We start from the raw sequence: 15,121 nt of genomic DNA on the forward strand, positions 1-15,121 counted from the left end.
TATGGCTGTGCTCCTGCTCATACATGGCTTAGGTTAGACGAGTATGACTCTTCCCGCCAAGGACACTACCTATAAATAAGATGGTAGAGTGTCTCCCACTAATCAAAGCTGTCATCCCTGGTGTGTGTGTGTTTGTCTTGTGTATATACGTATGTAAAAGTGTGCATGTGTGCGTGCGTGCGAAAAACCTATGGTTATTTGTGTAGCTCAGTGATTAGGTTTCCAAATGACAGGCCAGTTTGTATGTATGTATGTATGTGCCTGTGTGTGTGTGTGTGTGTGTGTGTGTGTGTGTGTGTGTATGTGTATGTGTATGTGTGTGTATGTGCCTGTGTGTGTGTGTGTGTGTGTGTGTGTGTGTGTGTGTATGTGTGTGTATGTGCCTGTGTGTGTGTGTGTGTGTGTGTGTGTGTGTGTGTGTGTGTGTGTGTGTGTGTGTGTGTATGTGTGTGTGTGTGTGTGTGTTGGTGGCTGGGAGGGTGTAGACATGCATATCAAGGGTTGAGTGAATGGGTGTGATTTCCTTGGGTGTCAGTCTGTCAGTCTGTGTGTTCATGGTGAAATGTGAGCATGTGTGTGTGTGTGAAAAATGGCCAATGGAACACTCCTGCTGCATACCACATGGTATCCATTTTGTATTGCAGCCTTAGGCGTTTGGCATCAGTCAAGTTTACTGAAGATCATTGAGGCTGTCGAGGCACTGGGATGGCTTGTGTTTTTCATAATGTGCACTGGTGGCCTCTGGGTAATGGTTTGCCCAGGGCCTTTAGGTTTGCCCAGGGCCTCTAGGGCCTTTAGAATGGGAGTAAATGACGGGAGGAAGAACACTTCAGGAGATGGAGGGGTTGTGGAGGAGAAGAGAAGAGGAGTGTAATGAGTGCACCCACTGAACTGTGCTTCAAAAGGAGTGTGTCATTCAGTAAATGAGACATTTATGGGTGGGAGGGAGTAGAGGTTCAAAAACATTACCACCCCATTCCGAGTGAAGTAATTATACCGCCCTTGAAAAAGAACATTAGCGTCTATATGATTCTATATGGTAGTGACTGTGTGCATGTATGTGTGTGTGTGTGTGTGTGTGTGTGTCTGTGTGTGTGTGTGTGTGTGTCTGTCTATCTGTCTGTGTCTGTCTGTGTGTCTTTGTGTATATAACATTGACACCATCTAACACAGATAATAAAATGGAATAAAATTTGATTCCTGAGTGGAATCAAAAAAAGTATGTGTTTGCACAAGCTCGGGCGTGTGTGTGTGTGTGTGTGTGTGTGTGTGTGTGTGTGTGCATGGTGTGTGCATGGTCATCCACACTGTGTGTATATGTGTCCTTGTGATACAACCAACTTTAAGGGACACACTCCTCCCACACAGCAACAGACCCCAGTGCTCAACATGTGGTGCTGAACCCTCCTCTGTGCATACTTCTTGTAACACGCTGTGTGTGTGTGTGTGTGTGTGTGCATGCTCATCCATGTTGTGTGTGTGTGTGCAAGCTCATCCACGCTGTGTGTGTGTGTGCATGCTCAACCATGCTGTGTGTGTGTGTGTGTGTGTGTGAATGGTCATCCATACTGTGTGTGTTTGTGCATGCTCATCCACGCTGTGTGTGTATACTCATCCACGCTGTGTGTGTGTGTATACCGATCCACACTGTGTGTGTGTGTATATGTGACCTTGTGATTCAACCAACTTTAAGGGACACACTAGTGGAACTTACTTCTTGAACAGGTGTTTGTCGAGTGTGACGCCGTCTGGGGTGGATTGGAGGGTGAGTTTCAGCATGTCCATACATTCCTTAAGCCGAGGGTCTCCTGTCCGCAGTCCCGTGGCCTTCAGCGCCTGCAGGTGCCAAACGGGAAGAGAAACATGTGAGATTTAGGATACGTCAGAGGTCTGTTTGGTATGACTATTCAGATTTAGGGTATCTCAGAGGTCTGTGTGGCATGACTATTCAGATTTAGGGTACCAAAGAGGTCTGTGTTGTATGGCTATATTTGGTGCTCATAACGAAACCGATGTTGTCCCCACTCACTTCTAATTGAAAATGAAACTGAAAAGAGAAACCCCTTTATCCGAAATCAGCGGAACTGTATAACTGTTTACACAGTTTATCGCAAGGGCAGGATGACCAAAGGTTTTTCTTACATACCACTCCCTTGGATATTTATCAAAAGGAAATACAAATTCACTGCAATTGTTCATGTGACTTGATTACCTTGAGTGACGTTTCGTAACTTCATGTTGCTATTAGACAGATCATTCTTTAATGGTGTGGCATTGTGCTTTCAAATCTTTCACCTGAATTGAATTCTTCAGTAATAGAGTCCAGCAGTCGCAGACCAACATGAGAATGCAACTACATACTCTCAAAAACATCTAAAAGCAACTAAGCCGAAGAGAAACAGTGTCACAATGTCTCTAAACAGAGGTCAACGTTGTGTATCTCTCCTATTAACCTCTATGACACTGATAACACTGGTAGGTGCCCATTACAAAATGAAGAGGCGAAGCTCATAGAAAATTCTCAAAGGCAGGACAGTAAGCCGTGTGTAGAAGGCTGAGAGCATTTTTAGATCTTTAATTATTTTAGCATAATAAGAATATTAGAAGTGCCAAAGTACAGATCAGCTTTAGATTTTATCTCTATGTATGATCCCTGACCTGATGAACTGCCCTGAAATACAGGGGAAAATGGAAATGCCTGAACGACTTCATCACATCACGTTTGGCCTTGAATCAGTATCTCTCTTTTCTAAGAATGTTCTAGAAAACTGAAGTCTAATGCCTCCACAGCATTGCTCGGTAGTTGAACTGTATGTGGGCCAGCCAGCGCTGATAAGTGTGGTGTAATAAAACATGGCTAACACAACAGAGGCGATAAGGACTGGTGCCTGAGCCAAAACAAACACACACACACACACACATACACACACACACACACACACACACACACAGCTGCGTCACTCGCGTGTCATGGTGTGACGTGACCTTTAGCGGTTCAACAGGAGCCACGGAGGCTACGGTCCAAACCACAGAGAAGGGGGTGGGGGGGGTTGTGTGACCGAGAGAGGGAAAGGCATGAGAAAGAGAGAAGAGAGAAAGCAGAGATGAGCACGAAAGAAAGAAAAGGATCACTAAAAAAAGGGGGGAAAGTCAGAGAAGCTGTCAAATGAAGGCAGAGAAGCAGAACCACGAAGAAAGGAGTAAGGAGGAAAAGAGAAGAGAGAGGGGGCTTGAGCAGGGGAGCTGTGAGGCGCTACACACCGTGATGAATTTGTGGGCAGGGATTGTCTCCTCGCCCTCTGCGATGGTGTAGAAGAGCAGGTCCTCCAGGCTGGGCAAAATGCCTGCCTTCCTTCTCCTGAGAGAGAGAGAGAGAGAGAGAGAGAGAGGGAGGGAGAGAGAGACAGAGAGACAGAGACAGAGAGAGAGAGAGAGAGAGAGAGAGAGAGAGAGAGAGAGAGGAATATTCAATGAAACAAGTCACCTCAAGAGAAGTTGTATACCAACACAGATACAGACTGGAGCTAGGAGAGAAAACCGAAGTTATTCTCTTATTGATACCAATCATTAATACATCAGATTAATCAATCATATGGCACCTGTCAACTCCCCCTAACAGTTGTGGTGCTGTGAGTATTGATTTGAGTTGATTGAAGGATGAGATCAGAATGTCAGATTGTGAGGGAGGAGACGGATACAGAAGGGAATGGAATGGCAGATTGCAGGTAACTCTAGAATGCAGGCAGCCTTGATCTGGCGCAGAGAGGCTAAATATGCGCCACTTAAGGGCAGAATCTGCTCCAGAGTCACCTGCTACCTGGGAGTGTCAGTGATGAGGCACAGACAGGGGATGCGAGCCAGAAGGACAGCATCCCAGCTGGGAGGTCAACAACACCACCACATGAAAATGAGTTATGCAAACACACCAGAAGCCAGCCTCTGAGCTCAGCCTGGTGTATTATCCAGCTAAGATCAGAGACACTCAGGTAGACTAGGCTCATATGAAACTACGAAGGGGTGTAGCAAGGGGGGTTAAAAGATGGGGGGGGGGGGGGGGGGGTGGTGTACAGGGACCCAATTTCTAGCCATGCCCCTGTGTAGTATAGTACCCTTATGCAGAATTACCTACAAAAGTGACTGCTGTATTCTTAAACCTCAGGATAAGGATCCTACTCCTAATCCTCAATGAAACTAGGAAACTGCACTAAGTGACTGCACTGTACACCCGAAGTTGAAATGCAGCATTGTCAGGGGCAGTGTAAACACCGAAAGTCAAGTGCACTTTCCTGTCCTAAGCCTGTCTTAATCAGACACCTGTTAAAGGATTACGCAGTTCGTCCTCAGCAGCAGAGGCTTAAAGCTGATCTGTTGAACTTCCTCCTTACTGTATACATGCCTAAAAGGGCGCCGGAGCTATCCAACTGACACTGAGTCTGCAAGGTATCATAGCCTCCTGCTACAGGTTACCCTGATGTATGGGACAGTGAGAGAGAGTGTATCTGTGTCTGTGTCTGTCTTGTTTGTGAATATGTCTGTGAGATTAAATGTTTGTACATGAATGTTCGTGAATGCACCTGTGTATGTGTGTCCGTGTGTGTGTGTGTGTGTGTGTGTGTGTGTGTGTGTGTGTGTGTGTGTGTGTGTGTGTGTGTGTGTGTGTGTGTGTGTGTGTGTGTGTGTGTGTGTGTGTGTGTGTGTGTGTGCGTCTGCGTGTATGTATGTGTGAGCGTGTGTGTGTGTGTGTGTGTGTGTGTGTGTGTGTGTGTGCGTGTGCGTGAGCGTGTGTGTGTGTGTGGGGGGGGGGTGTTTGTGACGGTGCAAGTGGGGACAACCTCATGAGAGCTAAATCCAGCAGGTTACCTAATCAGGCATGAGGTATTAACACTGTGCACTATGACACGCATGAGGTTATAACACTGTGCACTATGACACGCATGAGGTTATAACACTGTGCACTATGAGAGCATAGGACAGGTTAACTTAAGCAACCAGGGTGGAAGTGGCCATTCTGTAAAACACTAACACACACAGACACACACGGACACACACGGACACACATGGACACACACAGACACACACAGACACAGACACACATACATAACTAACAGAGAGGCAGATGAACATAAGGCCAGTGTAAACAGCAGCAGAAGGTGCCTTTTTTATTTTATGAATGAATGCACTAAACCTGCCGCTGATGACGTAATTACCGCATGTCACCAGCATTTGCGATGCCTGCAACTGATCGGTATCATTCAATTGTGGGTGCAATGGAGTAGAATCATGGAACCGCCTACCAACATTAAAAAATAATAAAATGTTTAGCGGTCAGGAAATAGATAAACATGCTAATAAGGTGTGTTAGTGCCATTTTCCATATTGTAATTCAGATTTAGATATTATAGTATTTAGATTCATATTTAGTGATTGCATAATTGTTTTTATAGTTCACATTTCAGTTTAGAATGTTATAGTGCACATATATTGCATTACTTAGAACTGAAATATACAAATAGTGAGATAAGTTAGGACAGTGATTTACCACCATTAATAAAAAGACTTTGTGTAGCTACAACAAAGAAAAATCCAATAGTGTAGTAGGCATCTACACGTAGAGAAGTGGATGAAGTGAAAAGTAAAGGTTGCTTTTAACATGGTACAAATGAGAATAACTAGTGATCATAACTGGTAGAAGTTTCTCCTATTTGTATTTACGCATCTAAATCTGGGTTACACCTGATTACACTAAAAGGCGGGAACTTTTTTACTGCAAAACAGTTTTGCACTTGTCCCCCCATAATTTTGCCCCAACCCCCAAATATTCCCACGGGTGCATAAGCATCAATCAGAAGAGCGCAACTTGTCATTCTGCGTTCCTGAAACAGGCTTAATGCGGTTTTAGTCATGTGTCTGTTTGTACAAACCATGCAATGTTTTAGGCGCACGTTGCGATGGAACGTGTTACTACATCTGCCTCAGAGAGAGAGAGAGAGAGAGAGAGAGAGAGAGAGAGAGAGAGAGAGAGAGACAGAGAGATAGGGAGAGAGAGAGAAAGAGACAGAAAGAAAGAGAGAGAGAGCGAGCGAGCAAGATAGTAAGCGAGTCAAACACACCAACACAAACCCAAACAAACACACGTAACAGTGACAGACTACAAAAGCCACAGCCAAACATTCTCACCCAAACAATGAACTCATAAACTCATGGCGCACCCTTTCAGGCCAGTCTCTCTGTTCCTCTCTTTTCTGTCTCTCCCTCTCTACCTATCCTCTTTTGTGTCTCTCTCTCTACCTCTTGCTCAGTTTCTTTCTCTCTCTAGCTATCCTCTTTTATCTGAATTATCTATCACATAGCAGCTCACTAAAGTCTAAATATCAAAACACAAAGATTTTAGTCCTTCATCTCACAGGCCACTGAAATATCTGTACTGAGCATGTGATTGGCTGGAGTGGCTAACCGGGAGTTTCACACACACACACACACACACACACACACACACACACACACACACACACACACACACACACACACATGCAACCAAAATGTCCAACCAGCTCACATGCCCACTCTGATAAGAGAGGTTATCAGGGGTCTGTGTGTATCTGTGTATGTGTGTGTGTGTGTGTGTGTGTGTGTGTGTGTGTGTGTGTGTGTGTGTGTGTGTGTGTGTGTGTGTGTGTGTGTGTGTGTGTGTCTGTGCTGGCGTGGTTCGGAATCTGGCAGGAAAGGACACATTCCCGTGGGAGAGGGTTTTTAACAAAGCTCAGGAAGTGGCAGGAACAGGGGCAAGCGGTTAGCGGCGTTAGCATAAGAGACAGCAGAGATGACATGAACGTGAGCATGAACGTGAGCATGGATACTTACGCAGAAAGCAATCAGGCCGGAGGAGGGAAAAGGGGGAGAAACAGAGAGAACCGTGAGTGAGGTAAAAGCATGGCACAACAACAAAAAGATGCATTAATGAATGATTAGTAAACATTGGCCACATAAATTGGTTAGTAACATTGTTTTGGTGTCAAATGAGTTGGTTGACAATGCATTACTAGGCTATTTCATAGGTGACCGTGGGATTAAAGAGAGCTAATAGGATATAAAGTAAACATTGTTAATTCACTGTAGCAAACAAATGGTTGTAATGGAGGGCACAAACAGACAGGCATGAAACAGGCATGTGACCCACAGAGGTATTTGTTAGTGTTCAGATTGGCAACACTGGTAACCTTTCAGATAGGCTAAATATATAAGCAACTTACACACACACACACACACACACACACACAATATATAAAGCAACTTACTAAATATATAAGCAACTTACACACACACACACACACACACACGCTCCAATGTGGTGACCACAACATGCAGCCATCAGTGTGCCGTTGCTCCAGCTGCTATTCAGTTGTCCAATAAGATGCAGTTTTGCAAAACTTTTCTATAAATTCTCTGTGTACTCTAGTAATAGACTCTGATCAAATTAGCGGTTACACAGACACAACACAGAGTGGTTCTCATCTATAGTGAAACAATGGTGGGACATTGGGCTGAATGCTGTTGAAGCACTGTGCTATCAGAAGTGTTAGTTTTGGGAGGCCATTTCTCTCTGTGTGTTAGATAAAGGCTGCTCAGAGAGTGAGTGAAGGAGAGAGAGAGAGAAAGAGCGAGAGAGAAAGAAAGGGAGAGAGCAAGAGAGAGAGAGAGAAAGAGAGAGAAAGAAAGAGAGAGGGGAGGCTACACAGCTGGAGTGCTTATCTTTCTCCCCCAAGAGCAGGGAATTGAGAGAGAAAATGCCAGGAAGATAGAGACAGAGAAAAACTAAGAGAGGGAGGAATGGGTTGGCATTGGAAACTAGTGGATAAATAACGCCTGTGGCGACCTTGCAGCATCTCATTAGCACCTAAGAGGAACTCTCTCTCTCATTCTTTCTCATCCCCTGTTCCTCATCCCATTGTTCCTCTGCCCTAGTCTATACCAGTCTGCCTGGGGTCAATGGGGGATACACACACTCCACTGGCTCACAGTCATTCAGACAGCCTTGCTGCACAGCCTCGAAGGGAACCCCCTAACTGAAACGCAGGGTGAAGAGCTAGCTCAAAATCACTGAGAGTGCATCAGAAATGACTGTGGCACACTTGTAGCTAGGCTACGTGGCAATGTTCAACTTTGTTTTTTAACCGCGCGCATGCAATTTCACTTTCCTCACACACCCCTGCAGATCTGGGTTTCATAGCGTCTGGCCTGCTCTGGCCTCTCTCTGGGCTCTGCACTCTCCCCGCGTGGGATTCCAGGAATGCTTGGATGAATCCTCCCGCCCTCTCACCATCTCCCACACTCGCACGGCGGGATTAGCTAAACCAAACACGCCCTTCCCGTTCACACGCGGCCCGGCTCCTATCGCCTGCCATGCTCCTGATCAACCACCGGGGCTGGGTAACAGCAGGGTTTTATACACCACAGAGGGGCCAGACTCTGGGCCTCAAGGACCACTCTACTGTAGAGGACATTTCTACTCATTCTACTCATACTGACCCAAAATCCATCCCAATATAAGCCACTCAGCAAAATCAGAGTATTTAGTTGAGTGGGTTTACAGGGGTGTTTTTATCAGGGTGGCATCTTTGTAGTGTGGCATATTACTCAAGGAACAGGGTTACGAATACTAAACTATACTAAACTAAACTAAATAATACGCTTCCATAACTTAACTACTAACACTAATTCTCATTTACCAAATTAATAATACGCTTCCATTACCTAACTACTAACACTTATACTCCATTACTAAACTAATTATATGCCCCCATTACTTAGCTGAAGGAAGGAGGATGCAGGTCTGAATTAATAAAAATAATAAAAACACAGCTGTTCCACTAAAGGAGATTGAGTTTGGAATGGTCTAGGTTGAAGGTCGTGACATTGAGATATATGAATCCTCCCTTTGGCAGAAGGAGTCCTGGCTGGGCCTTTTTTTGTGCCAGTTTGCAATTTGGCCATTCCGTCAGTCGTTTGCTCAATGTCACTGGTGACTCAGCTGATTTGGACTACCTGGCACGTCAGTGCTGATAACACCACCCTCACTCTGTTGATGTAGGATTAATCAACTCTACAGTTCAGTGTCCCCCAAGGACGGTGGCATGGGATGACCTCTCAGTTGCACAAGTCCAATACGGTGCTGTGAGTCTTAAAATGACATTCCCGTTATGTTGTGCGTTCTATGTCTATTGGGGACTCAAAGGCAACAGTGTTGATTCACTTTCTTAACTGGGCTAGTGTATTCACACAAAACATTTTCTCTGCAGCTTCTCTATAGCTATTGGATTTTCTCTATAGCTATTGCCAACTTAAGTCCTTGTAGGCCAAGAATGGAATGGACTGTATCTACAGAACCTCGGCATAACTACTGGCCCCTGTTACGACCCAGCCTGGTCTGCCCCGCCCCCTGCTATCAGTGTTCTCTGTGTTCCACAGCTGAGGTAGCAGAGTTTGCGCAGGTGTGAGGAATCAGGCCTTGATGAGCTGTATCATAAGAAGGCCTTGGTGCAGAGGGCAGGAGGCTCCCTCTCCTCGACGTGTTGTTATGTTTGTTTGTTTAAGCATGTGTACCTTACTGAGACACCCGCTTGCACCACACTTTGATTTTAGACAATTACACTGACTGTTTCTACTATACGTTAATAAATGTTATTTTTATACACAACTTTGTGTGTGGGACTCCCATCCATGTCACATGAAAGAGCCATCATGTGACACCCCCCAAACCAGCATGTTGCGGTTACTTAAAATACATGGCAGCCAGTGGCTAAGTGCTTTTGTCCTTGTCTGTGGTTCCAGTCCTATCAGAGGCTGGACTCGTGCCCTTCCATGCTGATGCCTTCAGCATTCTTTGACATAGCAACACCGATCCTCATTAATAAACACCGGGGCAGCCCGCCAGGAGTATGGGCTTCAGGCATGTTGTTAATGCCCCCTCATGTCTGATAATGGGCTCTGATTATCTGTAAGCTCTTAGATCAGGGATTCTTAGCGTGTGTGTGTGTGTGTGTGAGTGTGTGTGAGTGTGAGTGTGTTTGTGTGTGTGTGTGTGCGTGTGCGTGTGTGTTGATGTTGGGGAAATGCCCTCCTCTGACAAAAGGCTGTACGGAAGTCCCTCTCACCACACCACGACACTCACATGGGACCATGTGACCATGTGATGCTCTGTGAGAGACTCTTGAGCAACTCTTAAGAAGGTCTCCCTTCTCTGCTGAAGATGCACGTGTCACTTCCTCTTTCAGGAGGGGGTGAACCCCGCCTCCTTTCCCACAACCCTCTGCCTTGACAACAACCATCCCGTGCCCAATCTAGGCCCCACCACAGACATCCTCACAGCCAATCAAAACCAAGACACACAGCCCATCAAATGGACTCAGTGGGTTTGCCTCAAAAGAAAAAAGGTAGACAAAAACCTAAAGAAACACTGACTCAGTTGCTGGGAAACAAGAGTTGAGCAGAGGGAAGTCACCTGGAAGGCCAATAACGCGAGGAGCAGCCGTGCGTGTGAGTCTTGACACCATGGTGGGTACAACAGGTACAGACACAGGCAGTACCCTTCAGTGACTGCTGCTGCTGCTGTGGATGCTGCTGGTGCTGCTGGATGACCTGTTCCATTGGCACTTCCTGTGAGCGAACTCTCAGCCATTACTCTGATTCATTAAAAGCATGGCGGGGTTGGAGAGGGAGGAAGGAAGTTGTGAGGGGATAGTTCCTGTCCTCTCTACACCACAGCACGCCACAAACAAACACAACACACTCAACAGGCTCAACTCATTGGCAATGGTGTGTGTGTGTGTGTGTGTTTCTCTCTGCTGTGTATGTGTGTGTGTCTTTCTCTCTCTCTTATGTGTGTTTATGCCTGTGTGTGTGGGTGTGTGTCTTTCTCTCGTGTGTGTGTGTGTGTGTCTTTCTCTCGTGTGTGTGTGAGTGTAATTGTGTATGTTGAAGTATTTATGATTCGTTCTCAGGATTTTGTCTTTGTGTTTGTGTGTGGGCGAGAGCAAATGCCAGCAAAGAGACGTAAGATTACCGACCAGGAGAGGGTTTCAGTGATTTAATACTCAAATGCAACATTCTGCATTCCCAGTTCAAAGAGCCCCCTAATGATTAACTTAACTGAACACACATAGGAGTGTTGTGAAATCCATCCATGATCCTACTGACCTGTCATCTACATTCATTATCATTCCACATCTGAAACTTTCCATAAAAACATGTTGACAACAAAACGGTGTTGCTTTGGAAAGACCAATTAGCAGTTTAGTCACACTCAAACAGCAAGGCACATGTGTTAGGTCTTTCAGCGAGTCCATTTAGTCAGCAGATGCTGTGGCCTATACTACTGCCATCTTCATTATTTTCAGCTGAGAGGTTTCAGGAAGCTGTCTAAAAGGGGCATCAGTGCGTGGGCGGCTTTTAAGTGAGGACCACTATGACTCAGGGCTGAGTGTTTACCTTGCCTTTCAAAGCCAAGAGGGAGGGGCTGGGGGGAGGTCGTTGTCAAGGAGATCGACCTCAATTCTGGAATAAGGACCACTGATGAGGCAGTTTACATGGGAATTCCAGAAGTGTTACTTCCTTCGTCTTAAAACAACCACAACCAAAAAAAGCACATAAGCGTTAGCCTATTGCATATGTAGATAAAAAGAAGCAAAACCGAGCTGCCCCTAAACAACGAATGTGAACCTGAAATACCAACAGGACTTAATCCTTTGAACACGTACGCTGAATAAAGCCGGCTTGACATATGCTGCGTCAGGCTGCTACCTCTTCAGCCTCTCCTCTCTTCTTTTCTCCTCTCTGCCCTCACTGCTCCTGAGGTAAAAGCCTCATTGTCCACAGAGCCACGTGTCGACACTTTTCACTCTCTCCCCCCCAGGAGGCCTTGGGCTTTCTCTCTGCTGTGTCTGGGGGGGCCTCTGGGGCTGCCAGGGCAGGCCAGCCCTTCACTGCAGCTGAAAGGAAAGCAAAGAGGTGGCAGGCCGACTGCCTTCTCAGGTAACGGATGTCACCCCCGCCTCCCCCCCTCTCGCTCACACACACACATACACATACGCACACACACACACACACACACACACACACACACACACACACACACACACACACACACACACACACACACACACCAATAATACGATCACCTGTGCTTCCTCCTCCCCCCATGCAGATCTGGCAGCTGGCGCTACGACATGCTAATACTTTAATAGTAGGTTTCTGTGTCATGGATTTGTCTTTGTCACACATTTCCTCTCTTTCTCTTGCTCTCTCTCTCTCTCTTTCCTCTCAATCCCTCATCTCTTTCTCTCTCTTTTACTCTCTCTCTCTCTCTACTACATATCTACAGTGTGTACATGGCAGTCTTCCTTGATGGAACAGAATACTCCTGTTGTGTCATACCTGAACTGAGTGTTTACACTATGATGTATCATCTTACTCTGCGATCCATGCCCCTGGTTATGTACTATGTCTTTGTCTCAGTAAAAGCAAATAGCTGAGACCTGACTCATTAGCATTTATGTTTTCTTTACTCATGTGAGAATTCAGGTTCTCGTGTAGCTTTTGAACTCCTCCCCCCAGATAGCCTCCTTCCTGCCATGAACAACTACCCACCCCTCCCTTCACCTTTTGTCCTCTGTTTTGACCTGCCAATCAGAGGACCTGCTCTCCCACAGGTAGAACCCCCCCCTTTGCCTCCCCTCCCTTCCATAACCCTATAGGTGAGTAAAGGAGTGGTGATAAGATAAGTGGTGATAAAACCACATCATATAGGGTTATGGCAGGGAGGGGAGACAATGGGGGGGTGGGGGGTGGTGCAGGTCCCCTGATTCTCCTACCTGGACTGAATGGTGCAAATGCCAACACAATGCCTTACTGTCAGGTAATCCGTCCTCTGAGCAACCTGCTTAGGGGGTCTCCACAACGCAATCGGATCAAAAAAACCCACAGAAGGGACCTAAGGTCTCGATCCCTGCTAATTGATAGTCAAGTAATGTCTACTAAAGACTGTGATCCGCCTGCAGTCATGCAATGGGGTTCCTGTAGACTGCTTTGATTGCTAGGCCAGGAAACACATGAATAGGCTACAGTTTAGCAGCTACTGTGAGGAGTATGTTGTGCGTGTGCGTGTGTGTGTGTGTGTGTGTGTGAGTGTGCCTGTGCAAGTGTGTTTACTTACGTAAGGTGGGTTGTGAGGACACCTACATTACTATATGAGTATATGTACGTGCAAGCAAGAACATTGACCTGTGTATGTGTGTGTGTGTGTGTGTGCTAGTTTCTTCTAGTGCTCATGCTCCCAGCTCAAACTGTGGCCTCATGCTTGCATGACACAGGCTGATCTCTGCATCTCTGGCTCAATTATAACTTCCGTCCACTGGAACCACGGCATCCCCAATCCCTGCTTACTATAAAAAGCCACCCAACAAAGCTGTCCTCAGGGAAGACCTCAAAAACACACCTACCTCAATAGAGACGTGACTGACAACATGACTGACCCTAATGTAAACACCAACCTGCCTTTTGTGTAGCTGTTTAGCAGGGCGTTCAGAGGAAACAAACAGGAACGTGGCGAACAAGAGGCCTTTGTCTATCCAGTCTGTTCTGCACACTCTGTCACCTCAGGCAATTAGGGAGATCTGTTAGAGGAGATATGCTCGGGTATGCTCTCTCTGTGTGGTTTAATTAGATAAAGATAAAGACACAGGTCACTGGCCCTGCCCCAGCCTCCGGAACCCAAGACAGTCAGCACAAAGGGTCTGAGAAAGAGGGACTATACATAGATGGCACGTAGGCCTGGTCGGGGTGTTGATCCTTGCTTAAGTGTATGATGTCGTGTCGCATCATTAAAGCAACCTTTCATTCGATCAAGAGGAGCTCACAGCTAAGGCCTTAAGGCAGAGCCCCCTCATGGATATCAAGCGTGGTGTTGGATTTTGTGTTTGACACCAAGTTTGCGTCCGGTTTCTAAACTGAGCTAAACTGTATCGAAAAAAAAAAAAATCTAGACATTTACTGATTATAGATAGAAAAAGACTACATAGAATAACTGTGAAACCTACTAAGTATACTAAGATAGATCTCAGAGTCTTCTCCAGCCACCCGGGACAGGTATTGGTTAAAGAGTCTCTGTGTAATTATCATCTATAAGAGGCTTAAATCACACACCCAACTCTTGCACACAGTAGCAACTGTATTCAAATCATATTAAATTAACCATATTAAATTAAACAACCAGCACAACAAGATGTGATGTTCTTACGCTGAAGGTCACATACTAGGTGCATAGACTCTGGAGAGAGATGTCTCTCCATCCTATCTGGACTCTTTCTTAGTGTAACGCTCAAGCCAGACTTATAGTCACCTATTGACCCTATATATCTCTGGACCACTGACATACATGGTCATGTACAGAGGACATATGGAAATAGCAGAATTGTAAATCAGATCACAGTGACAATCTACTGGAAAAACATCCTTACATTGAGTGTTAAACACATTGTGGGAGGTATTAATGTGTTCACGCAAACCCTTGCATTACACATGAAATCTAAACTTAACCATCTCACAGTGGAAAAATTATTATTAATAACGACCCTGTTGACGTATGGAGACAGTATTTTTAGGTGAAATAATTTTCTCACACTTGATGTTATTTTTAATCCCATTGAGCTCAAGGGCAAATCCAAGAGTCCCCGAAGTGCATTTATTATGGTCGATTTCCCTCTCTGGTATCATATTCTGCTATTCCAACCCCCCTCTGGGTTTAAATGACCTGGGCTGCCCTCATATCCAGATTGCCCTTAATGTCCAATATCATATCTTCGCCAGTGAGGCCCAGCTCGCTGCACAGGCCTGAGTTTATTTCATCAGCACCATGCCAGCTGGACTCCCTTCTCAGTGAGGAATCTGGCCAGTCTGTCTAACTGCATATTTCTCATCTTCTTCCTCTTCTGTTGCTCCAGTGTTTTTTAACGCATTTAACGTTTTAATTCTAGTTAATCTATTGACATATATTACATCTTTTAATCAATGTGAGTGCTGAATACTTGAAAATAATAATGGAAAGGAAGAGGGGGATGTGTGAACAGAT

The 15,121-nt window shown here is 45.6% G+C and overlaps 1 protein-coding gene across 6 annotated transcripts in view; it reads right to left on the reverse strand.

The window, feature by feature from the left end:
• glsb (glutaminase b) overlaps nucleotides 1-15,121 on the reverse strand; it is a 56,524-nt gene that overhangs the window by 36,687 nt on the left and 4,716 nt on the right. For 5 of the 6 annotated variants that reach the window (XM_080839190.1, XM_080839189.1, XM_080839194.1 and 2 more), the window contains exons 2-3: nucleotides 3,262-3,358; nucleotides 1,715-1,836 (exon numbers count right to left, since the gene is read on the reverse strand). In XM_080839190.1, coding sequence (XP_080695316.1) covers nucleotides 1,715-1,836; nucleotides 3,262-3,358 — 219 coding nt within the window. The remainder of the gene's footprint in view (nucleotides 1-1,714; nucleotides 1,837-3,261; nucleotides 3,359-15,121) is intronic. The other variant, XM_080839191.1, reaches the window with a different exon arrangement.

This window comes from Sprattus sprattus (assembly GCF_963457725.1).
Source record: "Sprattus sprattus genome assembly, chromosome: 5".
Classification (NCBI taxonomy): domain Eukaryota; kingdom Metazoa; phylum Chordata; class Actinopteri; order Clupeiformes; family Clupeidae; genus Sprattus; species Sprattus sprattus.